At 47.9% G+C, this 22,290-nt stretch overlaps 1 protein-coding gene across 1 annotated transcript; it reads right to left on the bottom strand.

Annotated features, from left to right (window-relative positions):
* Nucleotides 1-16,317: 16,317 nt before the first annotated feature.
* On the bottom strand, nucleotides 16,318-18,100 carry LOC127035892 (uncharacterized). The gene is made up of 2 exons (XM_050926085.1): nucleotides 17,591-18,100; nucleotides 16,318-16,923 (listed from the first exon to the last, which is right to left on the bottom strand). Exons 1-2 carry the CDS (start codon nucleotides 17,781-17,783, stop codon nucleotides 16,394-16,396), a joined length of 723 nt encoding a protein of 240 aa, XP_050782042.1. The 5' UTR covers nucleotides 17,784-18,100; the 3' UTR covers nucleotides 16,318-16,393.
* Nucleotides 18,101-22,290: the final 4,190 nt, after the last annotated feature.

The following is a 22,290-nucleotide window of genomic DNA, read 5'->3' on the forward strand; positions in this document are numbered from 1 at the left end:
AGGCCTCCTCCGCATTTAGATCCACAAGTTCTTCAGTCCAATCCACTTCCCTAACTAATTTCCTTAATTTTTTTAAGTTAGCCCTTTTGAAATAAAAAACTCTAGTCCCAGATCTATTTTTGTTTATCCTTCCATTTAGTTTGAACTGAATTAGCTCATGACCACTCAAACCAAGGTTGTCCCCTACAACCATTTCTTCTATGAAGTCCTCACTACTCACCAAAACCAAATCTAAAATGGCATCCCCTCTTGTTGGTTCAGCAACTAGTTGGTGAAGGAATCCATCAGCTATCACATCCAGGAAAATCTGAGCCCTATTATTATTACTAGCATTTGTCCTCCAGGCTGAATCTCGGAAATTAGTCTCCCATGATCACACAATTCTCATTAGTATTTATTTCATTAAAAACATTAAAGAGGTCTCTATCCATATCTACATCAGATCCCAGTGGTCTATAGCACACCCCAAGCACCAGGGGAGGCTCTAGTAGCTTTCTTCACCAGTGTGATTTTTGCCCAGACAGACTCTGACTTATCCATTCCATCACTTCTTATTTCTTTACAGTTTACCTCATCATTGATATACAATGTGTGACAAAGTTCCTCCTCTACCTTAGTGGGTCATGCGCTTATTGGCGGATTTGTTCACCTCAGTGATCTTCCCCTCTTGTGGAACCCACAGTCTGGGTCAGCTCCTCCTGTGTCTGATCAGGAGTTGGGAGGTTTGGAGGGGAACTCGGGCCCACCCTCTACTCCGGGTTCCAGCCCAGGGCCCTGTGGATAGCAGCTGTCTATAGTGCCTCATGTAACAGCTGCATGACAGCTACAAATCCCTGGGCTACTTCCCCATGGCCTCCTCCAAACACCTTCTTTATCCTCACCACAGGACCTCCCTCCTGGTGTCTGATAACACTTGTCCTCCTCAATCCTCCAGCAGTACACTCTCTCACTCTCAGCTTCTTGCTCTCAGCTCCTCACACACGCTCCTTCTCCTCTGGCTCCTCCCTGCCTGACTGGAGTGAGCTCCTTTTTAAACCCAGGTGCCCTGATTAGCCTGCCTTGATTGGCTGCAGGTGTTCTAATTAAAGTAGCTATCTCTACTGCCTTCTAGAAAGATCTTAATTGGCCCCAGGTGCCTTGATTAACCTGGAGCAACTGCCTTTTGGTTACCAGCGTCCTAGGGATTTGTTTAGCCTGGGGCTAACATACCAGTTTCTCAGTACTTTACTGTAGCCATCTGGCCTTGCCCCATCACAAATGCTACTCCACCACCCTTGCCTTTATTTCTGTCTTTCCTAAACAGCACATACCCTTCAATACCTCTACTCTGGTCATGACTACTATTCTACCATGTTTCTATTATCCCTATAATATCTGGTTTCACTTCCTGCACCAGTAACTCTAGTTTGTCCATTTTGTTACCTAGGCTCCTCACATTGGTGTACAAACATCTTAATTTTTGCTGTTTGGCTTGGCTCACATTCTTTACCTGAGTAGGCCCAGTCATTCTACTGCTAGTACCACCTATTAGACTGATATCTACGCTACCCTTCCTCCGTATGTCCATTCTCCTACCCATGGCTGTATCCTTTCTTACTTCGTTTTCTTCCCTCTCAATGTTAAAATCTGGCGTGGAGATTACCTGGACATCTCCCAATCATCTCCCCCAAATTCCTAGTTTAAAGCTATCTTAATCAGTTGTGCCAGCCTCCATCCTAGAAGTCTATTTCCCACCCTACTCAAGTGAAGTCCATCCCGAGAGAACAGTCCTCTGTCCACGAATGCCTCCCTGTGGCCATACATCCCAAAGCCCTCCTTATAGCACCACTGCCTGAGCCATCTATTGATCATCATAATCTTGTCACAACTTTGTTGCCCTTTTCTAGGAACAGGCAGAATCCCACTGAAGATCACCTAAGCCTTGATTTCCTTAAGTGTCTTGCCTAGCCTAGCATAGTCTCCCTTGATACGTTCCAGCGAGACTCTAGGGGTATCATTTGTTCCCACATGAAGGACAATCAGTGGATTCTTTCCCGCTCTCTTTAGGATCCTCTTCAACCTCAGGTCCACATCCTGTATCTTAGCACCCGGCAGACAGCACACCCTTCTGTTCTCTGGATCAGCTCTGGCTGCATGCCTGTCTATTCTTCTCATTAAGGAGTTCCCAGTCATGTAGACCTGTCTTTTCCTGGTGATGGTGCGATTCTCTGGTCTAAACCCTGTTCCCTCTGGCTGAAGTCCTCTCAATTCCTATTCTCCACTGCAACCCTCTGCAACCTATCCCATATTCTCCTGGGGCTCATATTTGGTGGTGTTATCGCCATTGACTCTTTCCCTCTTTCTATAGAACAGGGGTCGGCAAACAGCAGAACGTGTGCCAAACATGGCATGCGAGCCGATTTTGAGCGGCACGCAGCCGCCTGCCACAGTCCTGGCCCCCAGCCCCACTCAGCCTCCCTGCCCACCGCTCTCCCCTGCAGGGGCAGGAGGCAGAAGCTTGGTTCTGCGGCAGCCAAGCTTCCCCCTCCCCCGCTTCTTCCCCCAGCGTGGTGCTTTCCTGCCCCGCCCCCTCTCCTTCCCTGCACCAATCAGCTGATGGCCCTAGCGAGAGGGAGGGGGAAGAGCAACAGTGTGCAGGCAGTTCCCTAGAGGAGCCAGAGAGAGGTAGGGACAGAGCCTTGGGGAAGGGGGTGGAACAGGGCATATTCCTTCCAGCCCTCAGCGCAGGGGGATGAGAGCACCCCTATGAGCCGAGCACCCCAGCCCTCTGCCCTGACCCCTGAACCCCACCCCCACCCTTCTGCCCTGCACCCCCACACCCCCAGCCCTCTTCCATGACACCCCCCACACACTCAGCTTTCTGCCCTGCAGCCCCCATACCCCCCAACTCTCTGCCCTGACCCTTGAACCCCCTCACACACACACAGCCTTCTGCCTTGCACCCCCCAGCCCTCTGCCCTGAGCTCTCCTCACCCCAACACACACCCATCTCTCTGCCCTGAACCCCCCCACACACCCAGACTTCTGTCCTGCACTCCTACAGCCCCATCCCTCTGCCCTGACCCCCCCACATACACTCAGCCTTCTGCCCTGCACCCCCCCCACACCCAGCCTTTTGCCCTGACCCTTGAACCCCCCCCCACAGCCTTCTGCCCTGGACCGCCCACACACCCCCAGCCCTCTGCCCTGGCCCTTGACCCCCCCACACACCCAGCCTTCTGCCCTACACCCTCCTCACACCCCAGCCCTCTGCCCTGACCCCTGAAACCCCCCCCACCCAGGTCTGGGGTCCCGGCCGCAGGCCCAGTGCAGCCCTCTGCTGGCCTAGGTGAACAGAACCCCAGGCTGGCAGCGAGCTGAGCAGGCTGGCGGCATAAGATCAGCACTTTAATTTAATTTTAAATGACGCTTCTTAAACATTTTGAAAACCTTGTTTATTTTACATACAATAGTTTTGTTATATAATATAGACTTACAGAAAGAGACCTTCTAAAAACGTTAACATGTATGACCGGCACGTGAAACCTTAAATTAGAGTGAATAAATGAAGACTCGGCCCACCACTTCTGAAAGGTTGCCGACTCCTGCTATAGAACTAGCTGCTCTTCTCTTCTTCCTTGCCCTCCCACCTTCAGTGACCACCTGCTGTGCCTCTTCTTCATTTTCCAACTCCACAAACCTGTTCCTGAGCTCTGTTTCTCCTTCACTAGCCTGTCTTTTCCTCTGCCTGGTTCTCTTAGTCACATACTTCCACTGTCCATTTTCCTCCCCCAGCAGTCTCCCCTCAGAGTTCTTTGGTCCTGCTTCCATCTGCAAGCCTGAGCTTTTCACTTCGGCCTCCTCATGTGTTTGCTCTCTCATCTGCTCAAACCTCCTTCTAAACTCAACCAGAGTTTCCACCTGCATCTCCAGTCCTTGGATCTTTTCTTCCATCAGGCAACACTTCATGCAGATGAAACTCTTTTCAGATACCCCCTCCAGAATCATGTACATACTGCAGCTTCCACATCCAGTCATCTTCATTGTGCCTTCCACTGCTTGAGTCACTACCACTGCTGCCTCTGTATCTGTCATAGCCTTCCCACCTAAGTCCTGTTAGTCCAGGAAACACAAACCAAACCAAAACACCACCCCCGACAGCAAAACAAACCCCCAACGAGCACTACAACACTGCCAGAACACCACACACTCCCTTCACTAGCCTGTCTGTTCCTCTGTCTGGTTCTCTTAGTCTTCCCCCAAAACTCCCCTTGCAAACTCCCCTGTTTACAGCTCTGTTTGCTGGCTCCTGTGCCGCTGCAGTTCTCTGAGACCATGCTAATCACAATATTAATTCCCATGTCCCTAATTTTCCTAGTTAGAGAGATGGTCCACTTAAAAAAAGAATAGACATCCCTGACAAAGGACACAGGGATTCTGCTCTATTTTCCACTTCTCAGATTGGAAGATTGAACAACCATTGAAACTCCACTGTTCTTAGATCTAAGGAAAGTTGTTTCATTTCCCAAACACTTACGACCTCTCTGCTGAAAGACCTGAATTATACAGACCTTCCACAAGCTTAAGCTGATGGGTATGGGATAAGTGAAGAGTCTACATTATCACCTGTGGTTATATAGAGTGGCAAGGAGACAGCAAGGGGAAATAAAGTAGAATGTTTTCAAGCAGATTTTGCCCTTTCTTTAGAGAGCAGCCCACATAGAAGACTACTGGTTTCTCCTTCTGTTCACTCACTGTCCCTTTTTCCATCAACCAAAAATACAGCTTTGTTTACAACTACTAAAAAAAATAAAGCTATGTCATCACAATAATTTTGAAAACTACTTCATTTTACTTAAAGGATCTGGCAGGATCAGACTGTTCCTGCTTCACTCCCTTAAAAGCCTCCTCCCACAAGCTCTCACCTCACAGCAACATTCCCACCGGATACATCACACACCTCATGTACCTCCTTTCATAATGTCACTCTGATTCCAGGAGTTGACCAGAAGTGCGTTTGGGCAGAGTCAGGGACTGACTCAAGAGGATAAATGAAAGACCCTTTCCCCCTAGGCAGGTTGTCCTGCCTTGACATTTACAGTCACTCAGCAGAGTCCAAATGCTGGTAGGATCAGACAGGGCCGCCCAGAGGATTCAGGGGGCCTGGGGAAAAGCAATTTCGGAGCCCCCTTCCGTAAAAAAAATTGCAATACTATATTCTCATGGGGGCCCCTGCGGGGCCCGGGCAAATTGTCCCACTGGCTCCCCACTACGGGCAGCCCTGGGAAAAATAAACCTTCCGCATCTCGGCACAAACCCAGTTTTGAGAGAACTTCTTTACAAGGTATCACTGGTTCTTAGCATCAGTTAGTGCTAAAAGGCACTAAAGCTCATTAAAAGGGTTGGACAAATATTTTCCATCAAAACTTCTTCTGAATTGAAAACTAAGGGTTTTTAAAAAGCAGAAAAAAAATCACGGACAATGTTTGCTTTCCTTCAAAATTTGTTGTGGTTTTTTTAATTGAAAAGCTGAAATTAGTCTGCTAAAACCTGAATATGGTTTAGGGTTTCAGAAGTGTGTGGACAAATATTTGCTGCTTGCTGTGTTTGATTGTTTAAAGAAACAATACAAAATTCTGCTTAAAAAGAATCCAAAACTTTTGAACCACCTCAGCTTGTGACCAAACGCCTGAGCCCATCCAGTCAGAGATTTTTCCAGGTTTCTGATACTCCGCTGGCTTCCTTGACTCATATCTGTCTCCATAACTTTGGGTTCATTTAGGTTAGAACATAAGAACAGCCACACTGGGTCAAACCAAAGGTCCATCCAGCCCAGTATCCTGTCTACAGATAATGTCCAGTGCCAAGTGCTCCGGAGGGAGTGAACCTAACAGGTAATGATCAAGTGATCTCTCCCTTGCCATCCATCTCCACCTCTGCCAAACAGAGGCTAGGGACACCATTTGTTACCCATTCTGGCTAATAGCCATTAATAGACTTAACCTCTAAGCATTTATCTGTTTCCTAGAGACTGGCTCCATGGGGTCCTTCACAAACTGGAGACGGTTACTGTGGGTTTGTCTTTAGTATGGACTATGTACATACTCCACGAACTAAGCATTTGAGCTTGTTCCAGAATCTGGGATGAGCCTATGTTGTGAAAACTGACATGCTCAAAATAGCACATGCATGTGAATGGACACAGGGTGCTAAAATTAAATTAACCCAGGGGTTCTCAAACTGGGGGATTAGGACCCCTCAGGAGGGTCACAAGATTATTACCAGGAGTCGCGAGCTGTCAGCCTCCACCTCAAACCCCGCTTTGCCTCCAGCATTCATAATAGTGTTAAATATATAAAAAAATGTTTTCAATTTATAAGGGGGGGGTAGCACTCAGAGGTTTGCTATGTGAAAGAGTCACCAGGACAAAAGTTTGAGAACCACTGAATTAACCCCTCTGAAGCCTCAGGGAATGCAGGGGAGGCGGGGGAGTGGGTCTCCCTTGGTAGAGTTGGGAAGGAGGTAGGTGGTGCAGGATATTGCTCTTCTTGTGTGATCCCTCCCCCAGTGGCTAATTTTAAATGAAGCTACCCTCCCCTGACCTGAATCTCCCTATGACACTGAAATTAAATATAGACTATAATTTGGCATTTGAGAAGTGAAAGGGATGGTAACCCTAATGGAAAAGCTAACAGCTTGGCTCTTCTGCAAGCCTCAAACTGCTGAATGAGCTTTAGGGTAGGGAAGGCTGTGCCTCCCTAACAGCCTGGCTCTGCTCCCTATCCGACCCCCACCCACTTCCTGTCCCCCAACTGCCCTCCCCCCTCAGAATCCCCAACCCATCCTGCTCCTTGTCCACCAGCACCCCACCCCTGCTTCCTGTCCCCTGACTGCCCCAACCCCTATTCACCCCCCGCGCTGAGTCCTGACAGACCCCCAGAACACCCACGATCCAACCCCCTCGTTCCCTGTCCCCTGACCGCCCCCCAACTTCTGCCCCCTCCCTGTCCCCTGACTGTCCCTGGGACTTCCTGCCCCTTAGCCAACCCCCCTGGCCCCGGCCCCTTACCCCTGGTTCCCCCCTCACCTGGAGCCTTAATGCGTCGTATCCAGGAGTGTCTCTGAACAGCGGAGCAGCGTGGCTCCAGAGGGGCTCCTGAGCAGCTCCCCGCTCAGAGCCACATGGTAAGGGGGCAGGGCTGCAAGCTACCGAGAGGCCTGAGCTCCCTCTGCTCAGCCTGGAGCTCACAGCCCTGCCCCCTTACCACACGGCTCTGAGCAGGGCGGAGCTCAGGAGCCCCTCCGGAGCCACGCTGCGCCGCTGTTCAGGGACGTTCCTGGATGTGCTGAGGCTCCGGGAGAGGGGCAGAGGTGGGGTCGGGCTGGGGCGGGAGCATCACCCGTTCTCATGGGGGCCCCTGCAGAGCACGGGGCCTGGGGCAAATTGTCCCACTTGCCCCTTCCCCCCCCCCCACGGGTGGCCCTGAGATCAGAAAGGATAACCAAGGACATGCCTTTCTTCACACTGTGTGCAGCAGAATGCTGAAAAAATTAGCAGCATGCATAGGATCAATGGAATAAATCTGAAGGACACTGCGAATCCCTGCAAGGAAAGAACAGAGGGATTGACTGCAGAGGAAAGCCAAATTAGAGCAAGTAGTATGTTCTAAGATGATGAAAGGCACGGCTCAATGAAAAAGGGGTCCTAAAGGAAGTGAAGAGGTCAACGTATAGGAGAGTAGAAGATGAAAAGCCAATGGTTTGGATGAGATTGGCACAGCTAAGTTGGAACCCAACCCAAAGCTGCAAATGAGTAGCACTAATTCAGGTAAGTGGTTCTTTTGATGCTTTTGACGCTCAGTCTGAATCCAAACTAGTACTCATTGAAATCAGTGGCATAACTTCCATGGGAGCAGGATGGAGACTTCTGCAGGCAGGCATCAGAGACAACAGTATTTAGTATCAGAGGGGTAGCCGTGTTAGTCTGGATCTGTAAAAGCAGCAAAGAATCCTGTGGCACTTTATAGACTAATAGACGTTTTGGAGCATGAGCTTTCGTGGGTGAATACCCACTTCATCAGAAGCATGTAGTGGAAATTTCCAGGGGCAGGTATATATATATGCAAGCAAGCTAGAGATAACGAGGTTAGTTCAATCAGGGAGGATGAGGCCCTGTTCTAGCAGTTGAGGTGTGAAAACCAAGGGAGGAGAAACTGGTTTTGTAGTTGGCAAGCCATTCACAGTCTTTGTTTAAGCCTGAGCTGATGGTGTCAAATTTGCAGATGAACTGAAGCTCAGCAGTTTCTCTTTGAAGTCTGGTCCTGCAGTTTTTTTGCTGCAGGATGGCCACCTTAAGGTCTGCTATAGTGTGGCCATGAAGGTTGAAGTGTTGTCCTACAGATTTTTGTATATTGCCATTCCTAATATCTGATTTGTGTCCATTTATCCTTTTCCATAGAGACTGTCCAGTTTGGCCGATGTATATAGCAGAGGGGCATTGATGGCATATATTACATTGGTGGACGTGCAGGTGAATGAACCGGTGATGGTGTGGCTGATCTGGTTAGGTCTCCTCCCTTGGTTTTCACACCTCAACTGCTAGAACAGGGCCTCATCCTCCCTGACTGAACTAATTTTGTTATCTCTAGCTTGCTTGCATATGTATACCTGCCCCTGGAAATTTCCACTACATGCATCTGATGAAGTGGGTATTCACCCATGAAAGCTCATGCTCCAAAATGTCTGTTAGTCTATGAAGTGCCACAGGATTCTTTGCTGCTTTTAACAGTGTTTAGGGCATAGGCGCCGACTCTGTGGGTGCTCCGGGGCTGGAGCACCCACAAGGAAAAAATTAATGGGTGCTCTGCACCCACAAGCAGCCAAGCTCCTCTCCCTGCCCCACCTCACCTCACCTCCACCTCCTCCCCTGAGTGCGCCAAGTCCCTGCTTCTCCACCTACCTCCCAGTGCTTGCTGCTGCAAAACAGCTGTTTCGGAAAGGGGTTGGAATGGGGTGGGGCAGCGGCTGAGTTGGGGTGGGGCCAGGGGCAGACAGGGGTCGAGCACCCACTGGCACCAACAGACGTCAGCACCTAGGGCTTAGGGTTAAAAAATATTTTTAGGACTCCAGGAGACACAGTACAGGCGGGTTTATCCAGCCAGAACCTGTCATAGATGCAGTCATTACTGCTAAAACCAGGGCAATTCTAATCCTTAAGTGAGGAAAGTACAATTTAGATGGGGCTACTATAAGGTGGGTGCATAACTGGCTGGATAACCGTACTCAGAGAGTAGTTGTTAATGGCTCCCAATCCTGCTGGAAAGGTATAACAAGTGGGGTTCCGCAGGGTTCTGTTTTGGGACCGGTTCTGTTCAATATCTTCATCAACGATTTAGATGTTGGCATGGAAAGTACGCTTATTAAGTTTGCGGACGATACCAAACTGGGAGGGATTGCAACTGCTTTGGAGGACAGGGTCAAAATTCAAAATGATCTGGACAAATTGGAGAAATGGTCTGAGGTAAACAGGATGAAGTTCAATAAAGATAAATGCAAAGTGCTCCACTTAGGAAGGAACAATCAGTTTCACACATACAGAATGGGAAGAGACTGTCTAGGAAGGAGTATGGCAGAAAGAGATCTAGGGGTCATAGTGGACCACAAGCTTAATATGAGTCAACAGTGTGATACTGTTGCAAAAAAAGCAAAACGTGATTCTGGGATGCATTAACAGGTGTGTTGTAAACAAGACACGAGAAGTCATTCTTCCGCTTTACTCTGCGCTGGTTAGGCCTCAACTGGAGTATTGTGTCCAGTTCTGGGCACCGCATTTCAAGAAAGATGTGGAGAAATTGGAGAGGGTCCAGAGAAGAGCAACAAGAATGATTAAAGGTCTTGAGAACATGACCTATGAAGGAAGGCTGAAGGAATTGGGTTTGTTTAGTTTGGAAAAGAGAAGACTGAGAGGGGACATGATAGCAGTTTTCAGGTATCTAAAAGGGTGTCATCAGGAGGAGGGAGAAAACTTGTTCACCTTAGCCTCCAATGATAGAACAAGAAGCAATGGGCTTAAACTGCAGCAAGGGAGATTTAGGTTGGACATTAGGAAAAAGTTCCTAACTGTCAGGGTAGTTAAACACTGGAATAGATTGCCTAGGGAAGTTGTGGAATCTCCATCTCTGGAGATATTTAAGAGTAGGTTAGATAAATGTCTATCAGGGATGGTTTAGACAATATTTGGTCCTGCCATGAGGGCAGGGGACTAGACTCGATGACCTCTCGAGGTCCCTTCCAGTCCTAGAGTCTATGAGTCTATGAGCCAAATAAATTTGATATTTAAAGAATTTCCTTTATGAATTCTGCATCACCATGAAAAATAACCACATTGTAAGTGTTGCCAACAACATTTTTTGTTTTTGTTTTTTTAAATGTATTTATACCTTGAAATAGACAGCATTGTCTCTACTTCAATCCAAAGGTGATGTCCTTCAGTACTGAGAAGCTACTGGTTCCAAAGCACAGTTTGAAAGGTCCAAGAACAGTTGACAGAGGACAAATAGTTTCTATTTCCTTTATCAGCTTGTGAGTATAATGCAAACACAACATTTTTTAAATAAAAGGAACAACTGTTCACATTAGTTAAAGTGCTAGCTATAACCTCAGTCAGAAAAATACAGGACTCCCCAGAGCTGATTTTATTGAACTGGTTCACATTCCAATTTGCCTTTACAAATAGCCTTGATATGCTTTTGCATAGACACTGATCATTTCTGCTAATGACTTTTAAATTGTCTCTTCCTGTTGTGTTGTAGGGTTTTCATATAACATTGATATTCAAATATGCTTTCTTCCTAGGCATTCTTCATACAGCGCATACATTATGTCATTGTTTTTTGTGAAGAACCATTTCTGTTTAGCTGAACTAGACTAGTCTTTGTGTCCTGCATACAGAAAGGCAAGTCTGATTTACTGTGTTAAATTAGAAAATGTGCCAAATTGCTCTACAAATGTGGGATAACCATTGGCCTGCATCTAGGTTGGATATTGTTCCAGGATGACACGTCATGTCTATTTTGCCAGTCATATCATGCATTTCAACAGACCTAGAGAGAAATCACTTTCTGAAAAGATGCAGTTACAACACAGAAGTCTTAAGAGACTGCTTCAAAATATATTCTTTGGAATAAAACCAGTCTTCTTACCCAAACAAAGTCTGATGTCATCCTTTAGTCTATTTATTAGAATTTGTCTGCTTTTTTTAATATTGCCTGAAAACAAACACACATGTACATTCAACAGGCTCCCAATGAACAGCTGACTGTACTGTCACCCATTCCACCAGGGGTGGCTCTATGTTTTTTGCGCCCCAAGCATGGCAGTCAGGCGGCCGTCAGCGGCATGCCTGCGGGAGGTCCGCCAGTTCTGCGCCTTCATCTTACCTGCCGCCGAATTACTGCTGAAACCGTGGGGCTGGCAGACCTCCTGCAGAAACACCGCCAAAGGCAGCCTGACTAATGCCCTCACAGCACCCGGCAGGCTGCCCCCCACGACTTGCCGCCCTAGGCATGCGCTTGCTGCGCTGGTGCCTGGAGCCGCCCCTTCGTTCCACATCTGTGGCTGTTAAACAGATCTAGGCCAATATCAGTTAAGTGTTAGTTCTTCTGTTCATTACACAAGATAACATATTAATAGATAATAATTATGGTTCTGATACCACAATCAGATTCTTGCAAATGCACTCTTCCATCTATACGGAGACCCGTTAACTTCATTGTATTTGCATAGATCAGATTGTAGGATCAGGGCCTCTGCCATCTTTGACCCACATCTAGACCCCAAAATTTCATGTAGAATTGCAATTTTGGCAATTTATTTTTGGCATCAGGAGGTCCTAGCTTTGACTTCTGTGGTTTGTTGCCTCCATCTCTGCCCTCTACACATACTTTGTTTTCACCTGAACAGGAGGCAGAGATGCACAGCCAGATCCCATGAAGAGCCCTGTCACTGTGTGCCTTGGCCAGCAAATGCATAACTGAAATCATCCACCACCCAAACGAAGAGAAATATCGCCATCACCATGAGAGCCAGATCTACAGCTGTTCCCAGAGCAAGAACTCCACACTTGGTTTTGACAACAGCCTCAGACTAAAAAGCAGGTAAACCCCATTGCATCAGCTACAATCGTGGTTGAGAGCTGGTTTTGTTTAGAATATCCCCAGGTTCGATTATCATTGGGATTCATGGTCTGTTACCATTCAATTTTTAAGTTCTCAGCCATTTTGACTTTACAGATTATACCCCTGTGACAGCATGGGCTTTCACCGCAGTGAGACATATATCTACGTCATGCCAATGGTCCTATGATATCAGAGGTAACTAACCAATCACCATCCTTATTCTACAGCTGATTTGCATGCAACAATTTCATTGGTTGTATGAGCGAGACTGTACAGGTGTACTTGGCCCACCTAGCACACCTGTACTGGCTTTCAGCTACTAGTATTAGTGTAGTCCTTCTGCCAGCTGGCTGACCTCAGCAACAAGGGCCAGGTTCAGATGCTCGGGGATCCCCTGAAAACTAACAAAAACCACTGGCTTGAGCCCCACCTAGAATTTCTGGGATCACTAAATACTTTCCCTCAGTGCCCTTCATAGGCAACACTTCCCCACTCGTTAGCCCCAGTCTGTGTATAAAAGAAAGGAAATGTTATTAGGAGAAAAAGAAACAGCACCTACTTGGGAAAATACAGCAACACCATCTGTATGCATGACAAGTTAAACAGGCTGGACTATAACTTTAGCAGGAGTCAACTAACTCAGTTCCCCACCTGTCCAGGTGAACATCCAATAGGCAACTGTCTCGTTACCACAGCACTTCCTTCTTCTCCATCCGCTGAACTCCACTCACAGATTGGTGTCACTGAGTAGCAATCTCAGAGTCCTGATAAATACTGGTGCAGGCCTTTCTCCAGTCCCTTGAGAAGTGCAGCATGGTCCTGTTCTGAGGCTTCACCACCTATGCCAGCTATAGATATTTCAGCTTCATTTAGTAGCTGGGTAGAAAGGGGTCTTACCAGAGTTCACTCAGCTCTGCTGCTGTCATCACTGGCTTCTCTCTCTACATTGCACACCTTCAGAGACATCTCAATCAGCATCACCTTTCTGAAAAAGTCCTCTTAACAGCACAAAGCATTCATTGTAGAGAAATCAGTAGCATATAAAATCCTTGATCAGAATCCTTACCACTAAGAACATACACCCTATAATAACATACATCCTCTGTTGCCTTCTGTTCTCTCAGTTAAGCTTTACTACCCAACCAATTCTGAGTTTGCATACAGTTATGGTAGCTTCCGAAGTGTCACTGGAGGAATTCTGGGTTGAACACTTATGTAAATGAGCTCTCTGTACCTTCCCTCTGTTCACCAGTAGTTCAGGATAGAAAGTTCCTTCCCTTTGAGAGCTTCTATCCATCCAGAGTGCTGGGTAAATGGCTTATGCAGTTGAAGTAGTTCTGTGGCTGCACTCCCCTATTCAATAGCAGATAGGAGCAGAGTGCTCCTTATCCTCTAGCACAGTGTTTTTCAACCTGGGGATTGTGAGCCCCAAGGGAGTTGCGAGAGAGGCTTTGTGGGGGTCGCAAGCAGGACTGGTGTTAGGGGGTACAAATCAAGACAATTGCCTGGGGCCCCATTCCCCAGGCCCCCTGCAAAGCAAATTTACATATTTCAGCCACGAACAGGGCTACTGGAGCTCCACACCCTGAGCTGTGCAGGGGGCTGAAGTCCTGAGCTTAAGGTGTGTGTGTGGTGGGGGGGGGGAAATCACAATTTTTTCAGGGGGTGGGGATGATGATTTTTTTTTTTAAGTCCAAAGGGGGTTGCCAACACAAAACAAGGTTGAGACACACTGCTGTAGATCTTCAGGCCACAGGGCTTACATTCAGAAAGCATTTAAGGTAGACTGAGCTGCCTTTAACACAATTTAGCAGGTGGAAATAGAGAGGATTCCAGCATCATGCAGCCAGGCAGCTCTCCACAAACCATAGTCAGGGAACCATAACTATATTTTTAACAGCTCTGACCTTCATGACTAATGCAGAGTTGAGAGAGATGGTCAACAAGACCCCATTTATTTACTCATTCCCCTGAGCTCCCAACACAATCATCATCACCACACACTGATCCTGTAGGCCGGGCAACCAGGCTCCAAATGAGGCAGCTGTTGTGAAAGCCTCCAAAATTCTGCTAGGCCTCCATAGCAAAAGAACTATTTGAAAGAGAGATTTCAAAGTAAAAGACGTTCTGGGCAGGAGGGGAGGATCTGCACTAACCTGCATGCTTTTCCACCCCACAAACCACATGTCTTCTGCAGCTACAGTTACAGAAGGCTACTGCTGCAGCTTAAAACAGCATTACTCCCACTGTGCACTTGGTCTCCTTTGGGAATGGGAGGAGGGAGTCATACTGCAGCACAGCAGTGGACCAGCAGCCAACAGACTATGCCAATGTAACCCACACCCTCCTAGGGGTGATGTTCTGTCCCATCTAGTGGCACTGAGACCACGTAGAGAGAGAGAGAGATTAATGAGTTTGCTCTATAGCCTTAGCTAACAGTCATATGGCTTTTAGCTCATGTAGTAGAGGCTCATGCACTAAGGGTTTGGCTACACTTACATTTGTACAGCACTGGGAGTTACACAGCTGTACGAAGACAGCTGTGTAGGGAAAGCGTTGCAGTGTGGCCACACTGACAGCTACCAGTGCTGCAGTGTGGCCACATTTGCAGCATTTGCAGCGCTGTTGGGAGTGGTGCATTGTGGGCAGCTATCCCACAGAGCACCTCATCCCATTTTGGCACTGTGGGTTGTGGGAAGGGGACGGAAGGGTGCGGGTCATTCCGCTTCCTGTCCCAACGCCCCGTGGTGCATCGCTACACATCCCAGCAGTTTGGCGCCACTGTGACTCTCCAGCGTGATTTCTGTTAGAAATGGAGCCCGAGCTGCTGAAGACTTTGCTGATGACTGTTGCCAGCACATCACGTTTGGCAGTTGAGCTATTCCTTCAGCTCCAAAGTGACAGTGAAGAGTCCGACGATGATATTGATTCACCTGATGCGCGTGACGCTAAATTGCTTGTGGCAGTAACGGACGTGCTCAGCACCGTGGAACACCGCCTTTGGGCTCGGGAAACAAGCACTGAGTGGTGGGATCACATCATCCTGCAAGTCTGGGATGACGAGCAGTGGCTGCAGAACTTTCAGATGAGAAAAGCCACTTTCATAGGACTGTGTGAGGAGCTCGCCCCCACCCTGCGGCGCAAGGACACAAGATTGAGAGCTGCCCTGTCAGTGGAGAAGCGGGTGGCTATTGCAATTTGGAAGATGGCAACTCCAGACAGCTACCGATCGGTGGCGAACCAGTTTGGTGTGAGAAAGTCAACCGTTGGAATAGTGTTGATGCAAGTTTGCAGGGCCATTAATTGCATCCTGCTAAGAAGAACCGTGACTCTGGGGAACGTGCAGGACATTGTGGATGGCTTTGCACAAATGGGTTTCCCTAACTGTGGAGGGGCGATAGATGGGACACATATTCCTATTCTGGCACCACCCCACCTGGCATCCGAGTACATTAATCAGAAGGGGTATTTCTCTGTGGTTCTCCAAGCACTTGTGGATCACCGTGGGCGTTTCACTGACATTTACATAGGATGGCCTGGAAAGGTGCATGATGCACGCATCTTTCGGAACAGTGCCCTGTTCAGGAAGCTGCAGGCCAGGACTTTTTTCCCCAGACCTCAAGATCACAGTAGGGGATGTCGAAATGCCCATTGTGATCCTTGGAGACCCCGCTTACCCGTTAATGCCATGGCTCATGAAACCGTATACAGGGAAGCTTGACAGGAGCAAGGACTGGTTCAACTACAGGCTGAGCCGGTGCAGAATGACTGTGGAGTGTGCTTTCGGTCGTTTAAAGGGATGCTGGGGGTGTCTTTATAGAAAGCTAGACTTGGGGGAAAGCAGCATCCCCGCGGTTATATCCGCGTGCTGTACCCTCCATAATATTTGTGAAGGGAAAGGTGAAACAGTCAGTGAGGAATGGACCTCCGAGGTCCAACGCCTGGAGGCTGAATTTGCACAGCCAGAGAGCAGGGCTACTAGAGAGGCCCAGCACAGGGCTTCAAGGATTAGGGATGCCTTAAGGGAGCAATTTGATGCTGAAAGCCAACAGTAATGTTTGGTGCCTTGCACGGGAGTGAAGTGCAGTGGTTACAATGATTTGTAGTGCCTGTTTTTCCCTTGGGGTACGGTATTTTTCACTTTCTGCAATAATAAAAAATGTTTTAAAAGCCAAGAAATCATTTATTCAAAATAAAGTACATAAAAGGGCAGGGGGTTAGGGTGCTGAACTGTACATTCAGAGGTTTGAATATGTCCTGCCTGGATTGCTGTGCAATGCCTGCTGCACTTCAGGATTAATATGCTGCATGGTGACAGGGGTGGAGTGCATAGGGTAAGGGTCATAGTTCTCAGGGCTGGTAGGCGAACGTACAGGTGTTGGTGGCAGCTGGTGTTGGTAAGAACCAGCATGCTGGAGAAGGGGGTTTTGAGCAAACACTGGGGTACAAGGGAGAGAGCTTTGTGGGGGGGGGAGGTTAGCACGGTAGTGATCTGCCTGCATGGCCACGAGAGACTGCATACAGTCTGTTTGGCATGCCAGGAGGCTTATCAGCTGCTTTGTGCTTTTCTTGGTAGCCAATTCCTTTCTCCTGCTTTGTGTTTCCCTCCACTGATGCATTTTCTCTCTCCAGTCCTGCAGCCTCTTATTCTCTCTGGCATACTGATTCATAACTGCTTTCACCAAATCTTCTTTGCCTTTCCTTGGTTTATGCCTCAAGTTCTGTAGTCTTTCAGCAGGCTGTGATAGGGCCGGAGGATTCAAGGACACTTAAAAAAAACAGAAATAGAAACATTAAATACAGAGGCTGCATTGTTTATAATCACAGTGAAGGAGTTTGCAGACTATTTGTAGCATCATTTACACATAGCAAACATAGCACAGAGAGGCCACAGCAGTGAAGACATGGTGAGTAATGGGGTGAGTGTTTCTGCCGCGACTCACCTGGGAAGGGGAGCTGCTTGAGTCAGGGCTCACTGGGGTTTCTGTGCATTGGGGAAAGCAGAGAGCAGCTGGGGGGGACCTGCACTGAACACTATCCCTACATTTTCAACAGGATTTTCTACTGCCAGATATATCGCTGCTGCGGGTTACCTGGGAAGAGCGGGAGGGTCTTCTACAGCAATGTGGATTCCGCCCTGGCCCCTATGCAGCTTGCCTGTGTGCAGCAATGGTCCCCTCACCCCTTGTGGCACAGTGGCGCGGACGCATTAGCCTGACTGGGACAAGGACCACGGTGGCTCTCCCTATAAACTTGCGCAAGCGCATTGCCCACGCTCCTGCTGAAACTTTTGAAGAGATTATTGAGGCCGATTACAGAGACGTCATAGACCAAATCAATGGGCTATTCCACATCTAGGTATGCATGCATGCAGCCATAACCCCCCCCTCCTCCTCTCCCAAAACATTTCCATCCTTAAAATAAAAGCTGCTTACTGGGAACCCGCTCCTCTGCTTCTTCTTCACCAACAAGTTCCAGCTGCTGCGACTGGCTAGCTTCCTCCTGGCTTGAGAAGAGCTCCTGGCTGCATGCCTCCTGGGACTCCGGGGTGTCTCCCTCCACCCCAGTAGCCTCACTCTCGGCTTCCTCTACACCCTCCCCCTCTTCTCCCTGCTCTGAACTCTCCATCGTGGTCCTCAGATTGGCAGTGGGGTCACGCCCAAGTATCGCATCCAGCTCCTTGTAAAAACGGCAGGTCTTGAGGGCAGCTCCTGATCGGCGGTTTCCCTCACGGGCTTTGCAATAGGCACTCTGCAGCTCCTTTACTTTAACCCTGCACTGCAACGCATCCCGTTCATGGCCCCTTTACAGCATGGACTTTGATATCTGGCCATAGGTATCATAATTTCTACGGCTGGAGCACAGCTGTGACTGCACAGCTTCCTCATCCCAAACACTGATGAGGTCCTGCAGCTCGCAAGTGCTCCATGCTGGGGCTTGTTTGGGGCGTGGAGGCATGGTCAGTGATTGATTGATTGATTGATTGCACTCCACACCTGGCTGAGAAAACAGGAAGGGGATTTTTAAAATTCCTGGGGCATTTAAAGGGCGGGTCACCGGAGCCCAGGGCAGTGGAGTGCGAAACGATGAGCAGAGTGGCTGAAAAGGTCTGCTGGGATACCTCCTAATACCCTGGAGGCCAATAACAGCACTTTTGGTGGTCACACTTGATGAGCAGCGCTGCATCACCAGCGCTGGAATCGCTACACCCTAAGCAGACCAGGTATAAAGCCAGTGCTGCAGCCAGGCTGTGCTTTGCAAGTGTGGACACAGAGTGAGTTGCAGCGCTGTAAATCCATCACCAGCGCTGCAACTCTCCAGTGTAGCCAAGCCCTAAGCTGCAGAGGCCTCAGGTACAATCCCACTTGCCAACAGCCACGGTCTGTCTGTTGGTATTACACCAGCACTATGTTGAATTCCCCCTGCCCTTGTCTGTCTTCGGTCTTACTGATTCTTGAATTCTTTCAGGCAAGGACCGCATGTCTTTATGTTTGAACAGCGCCTGCCACATCTCAAGGTACCACTGCCCCCTTTGTGATTGTAAATACCTAGACAAATTTGGTGTAGCGCACATTCCAGCACCAACTGACTGTGGAACGTGAGGACAAAACAAATAATAATACCCAGCTCTTACATTGCATTCATAGATCTCGAAGCACAAAGGAAGTTTTTATTCCAACTTGCTTGGATGATTCTGTCTCTATTTTTAATTTTTTTTTAACAGACAATAAAAAACTGTTGTTCTACCTGCCCTGTAAATTGTTGCTACAATGGAATAGCCCTGTGGTTCTCAACATTTTCAACCTGTGGAGAACTTAAAAAAGAGGCAGTTCCCCTTCCCATGCCCAATTGCACACCCTTTCATTGCTGTCATCTGACAAAGTAACACACTTGCTTTAATGGAACAGATCTCACTGCTTGATTATGGGCCCCTCTTTTCTTTTTTCAATCTGGGCTGTTTCCTCCCTCCAGGTGTAAGGGCATATCTACACTTACCTCCGGAGCGATCAATCCAGCAGGAGTCGATTTATCACGTCTAGTGAAGACACGATAAATTAACCTCTGAGAGCTCTCCTGTCAACTCCGGTACTCCACCAGAGCGAGAAGCGTAGGTGGAGTCAAGGGGGGAGTGTCAGCAGTTGACCTACTGCAGTGAAGACACCGTGGTAAGTAGACCTAAGTATGTGGCCTTCAGCTATGTTATTCATGTAGCTGAAGTTGCATAACTTAGATCGATCTCCCCCCCGCCAGTGTAGACCAGGTGTAAGACTTTACCAAGTCTCCTCGTGTTGCCTGCAATCCTCTGTGCTCTGATGCTTCCAGGTGACTTTGCAGTTCAGTTCTGTTCCACTTCAATATCAATGTTGTCAGCAAATCTGATCAGGGTTGACGTTTACATCAAAGAAAGGCTGCAAAAGAAAGACTCATTACCAGACTATCCCTTCTGGGGTACAGGCCTACCATGGAGAGTTGTTGGCAGGCATACAAAGAAGATTGGCTTGGAGACTGATGCATGAGCAATTTAATCTTTATAAGATGGTACAATCACCTCTCATTTCAATAGCACATCACTTCACAGACCACCCGGAAGTTCTCCTTGGCCCACACTTGGATCAACATGGGAACACTCCCTTTCTCTGTGTGCTCTGCTGCTTGCATGCATTTTCCACTGTTGCTCTAACTTGTATGTGCAAACTCTACAACATAAGGCTAGATCTTTGTTAGGGAAAGGAAAATGTGATGTGCATTCTTTGCTGCGATGGCTGTGGAGAGTTTTGCAATTTATAATACATATTATGCTAAAAAGCAGTAGTGGCTGCCATTCAGTGGGTTTTAAATCCAAAGATAATCCCAGATCTCATTAAAGCCAATGGATGTGCCAGGCACCCACTTTCAAGCTCAATGGAAAGCGCAATTAAACAGCTGCAGACAATAGACATTACTGCCTGAGGCACTAAACTGCACAGTCAGGTCCAAGCAGAACTAATTCAGGTAGATTAACAGGGGTCTCCCTTGCTGCAGATGCAGGGACTTGGACATTGGTTTGCACTGCAGCCTGCAAGTGTTGGAGCCAGAGCAAGCCAGCAGGGACTGGACCAGCTGTGAGTATGGCTCTGAGGGAAAGCAGAAATGGTTTCTTGAGCTTACATCTCTCTTGAATGGCAGATATGGGGATTTCTGAGTGAGGAAACTGCCTACTGTTGTTTTTATTGTGTTCAAGTAAACAGGACTTTTATGTACATTTTTTGGAAATAAGATTACACCTGACTTATATCACTGATGTCTCATCCTAACAGAAATAACCCTGGAAGGCCTCAGGTATCTGCTAGCCACTGCTTAAGAGGCAACATAAGAGAACCCTCAACAGTTTCTGAAGATAAGATACACGTCTGAAAGGCAAATTATATTTCACTCGGCAATTCTGAGTATTCATGATATACAAAAACTATGCTCTGTCTATGGTTTAGTGGCACCAAGCCTCTTATAACAGATGGGATCAATTAAGTACAGTACCTGGACTGATTGTTCGGTCATTTTCTGTGTTAAATGTTATTCTCTTGCTCAAACACAGCACATATTTCAGGTTCCTTCACCTCATATTGTCACATAATTCAAAAATTATTAATGATTTGCAGGTAGTTACTGCCCTCCCACTGACAATTCCTAGGTAATTAATAAAGTGTCATTTGTCTATTTTTGTGATAGAAAAAAGGCAATATACACTTTTTGCTATTCGCACACTTTATGGTTAGGGGTTTTCTTTATCTTTTAATAGCTACAAAAAAATCCCAAAACATTTTGTAAGATCACAAGGATACATGCTATAGCTAGAATTGATCAGGAATCATTTTGACTATATGTTTTTGTCAGAAAATTCTGATTAATCAAATCTGAAACTTTTTATGGGACTGTGCCAGCCTCGGTGAAACTAGTCAGGAAGGTTTTTCAGGTCCAGGTTGGAATTCCTGGTCAAAGGCAGGAAGAGAGATAGACCCCATTTCCCGAAAAAGCCAGTAGCCTGGTGGTTAAGAAATGCCCCTGGGATGTGGAAGATCCAGTTTCAGATCTCTGCTCAGAAGCTGGGTCTCTCGCATCCCAGCTTAGCTCCTTAGCCACGAGGTTACTGGCTAGTCTGGGGTAGGTCTCTCTGTTTCATGTTGAAACACTTCAAAAGGTCCCAGTTTTGTCCAGATGCAAAAGGGGAACATTTTTGAAGTCTCAAAAATTTCCATAGGACAGGAAATCAATTTCCTGCTCAGCTCTAGCTGTAGCCTCTGCCTATATGCATATAAACTAACTCAAAATGTAGGTCTTCCTCCTCTTCATTATTTGTTCCATTATGGGCACTTGTGTCAATTACCTCATCATCTCCAGATTTCCATTCTACTCCATGCTTCACTTCCTTTTCTCCTCGTAGTTACTTCATTCCTAAACTCCGCCCCGCCATATACAACTCTGCACTTCCACTCTCCTGGAAAGAGCTACTATTTCATTAAGAAATCCAAACCCACAGAAAGATGTGCACAGCCAAGCAGATACACACATTTCAGTACTGCCATCCCCAGTATGGTCACCAGATGACAAGAACAAAATATCAGGACACATGGGGGGGGCAGCAACAGGCTCATCCCCCCACACCCCACTTGAGCCATGGGGGAAGGGGTATACAAAGCCTGAGGAAGCTGTAAGTCAGGGGCACAGGGCCCTAGCTCTGGCTACATCCCTGCCACACACAGATTGGGGGCACATGGCCCCGGCCACAAGCACACTGCCCTGGATCCCCACAGAGCCCCAGCCCTGCCGCTTATCTGAGGAATGGTTCCCACCCACTGGGAAGCACCTGGCAGGTTCCTCTGGCTCCTAAGGTCAGCAGCAGCCAGTGGGGTCTCCACTCCAAGTGCTGTGCCTGCCACAAGCACTGGCTCCAGCTGCCATTGGCTGGAAGTTGTGGGGGTGGGACTTACTTGGGGGCATGAGTAGCACGCAGCACCCCAGGGTCAAGGGCAGCCAGGGGGGGAATTGCACCTTGTCCATGCCCACAGCTCCCATTGGCCACAATGGAGCCAGCAGTTGTGGTAGGTGCAGCACGCAGAGACCCGTCCCGGCTGCCCCTGTGCCTAGGGACCATAGGGTC

The sequence above is a fragment of the Gopherus flavomarginatus genome, chromosome 1, assembly GCF_025201925.1.
Source record: "Gopherus flavomarginatus isolate rGopFla2 chromosome 1, rGopFla2.mat.asm, whole genome shotgun sequence".
NCBI lineage: Eukaryota > Metazoa > Chordata > Testudines > Testudinidae > Gopherus > Gopherus flavomarginatus.

Excerpts from the sequence above, each read along its gene's own strand:
- LOC127035892 (XM_050926085.1), bottom strand. The coding sequence starts at position 17,783 with ATGGAGAGTTCAGAGCAGGGAGAAGAGGGGGAGGGTGTAGAGGAAGCC. Across the intron at positions 16,924-17,590 it reads AGCAGAGGAGCGGGTTCCCA|TGTCCTTGAATCCTCCGGCC; the intron begins GTAAGCAGCTTT and ends GTTTTTTTTAAG.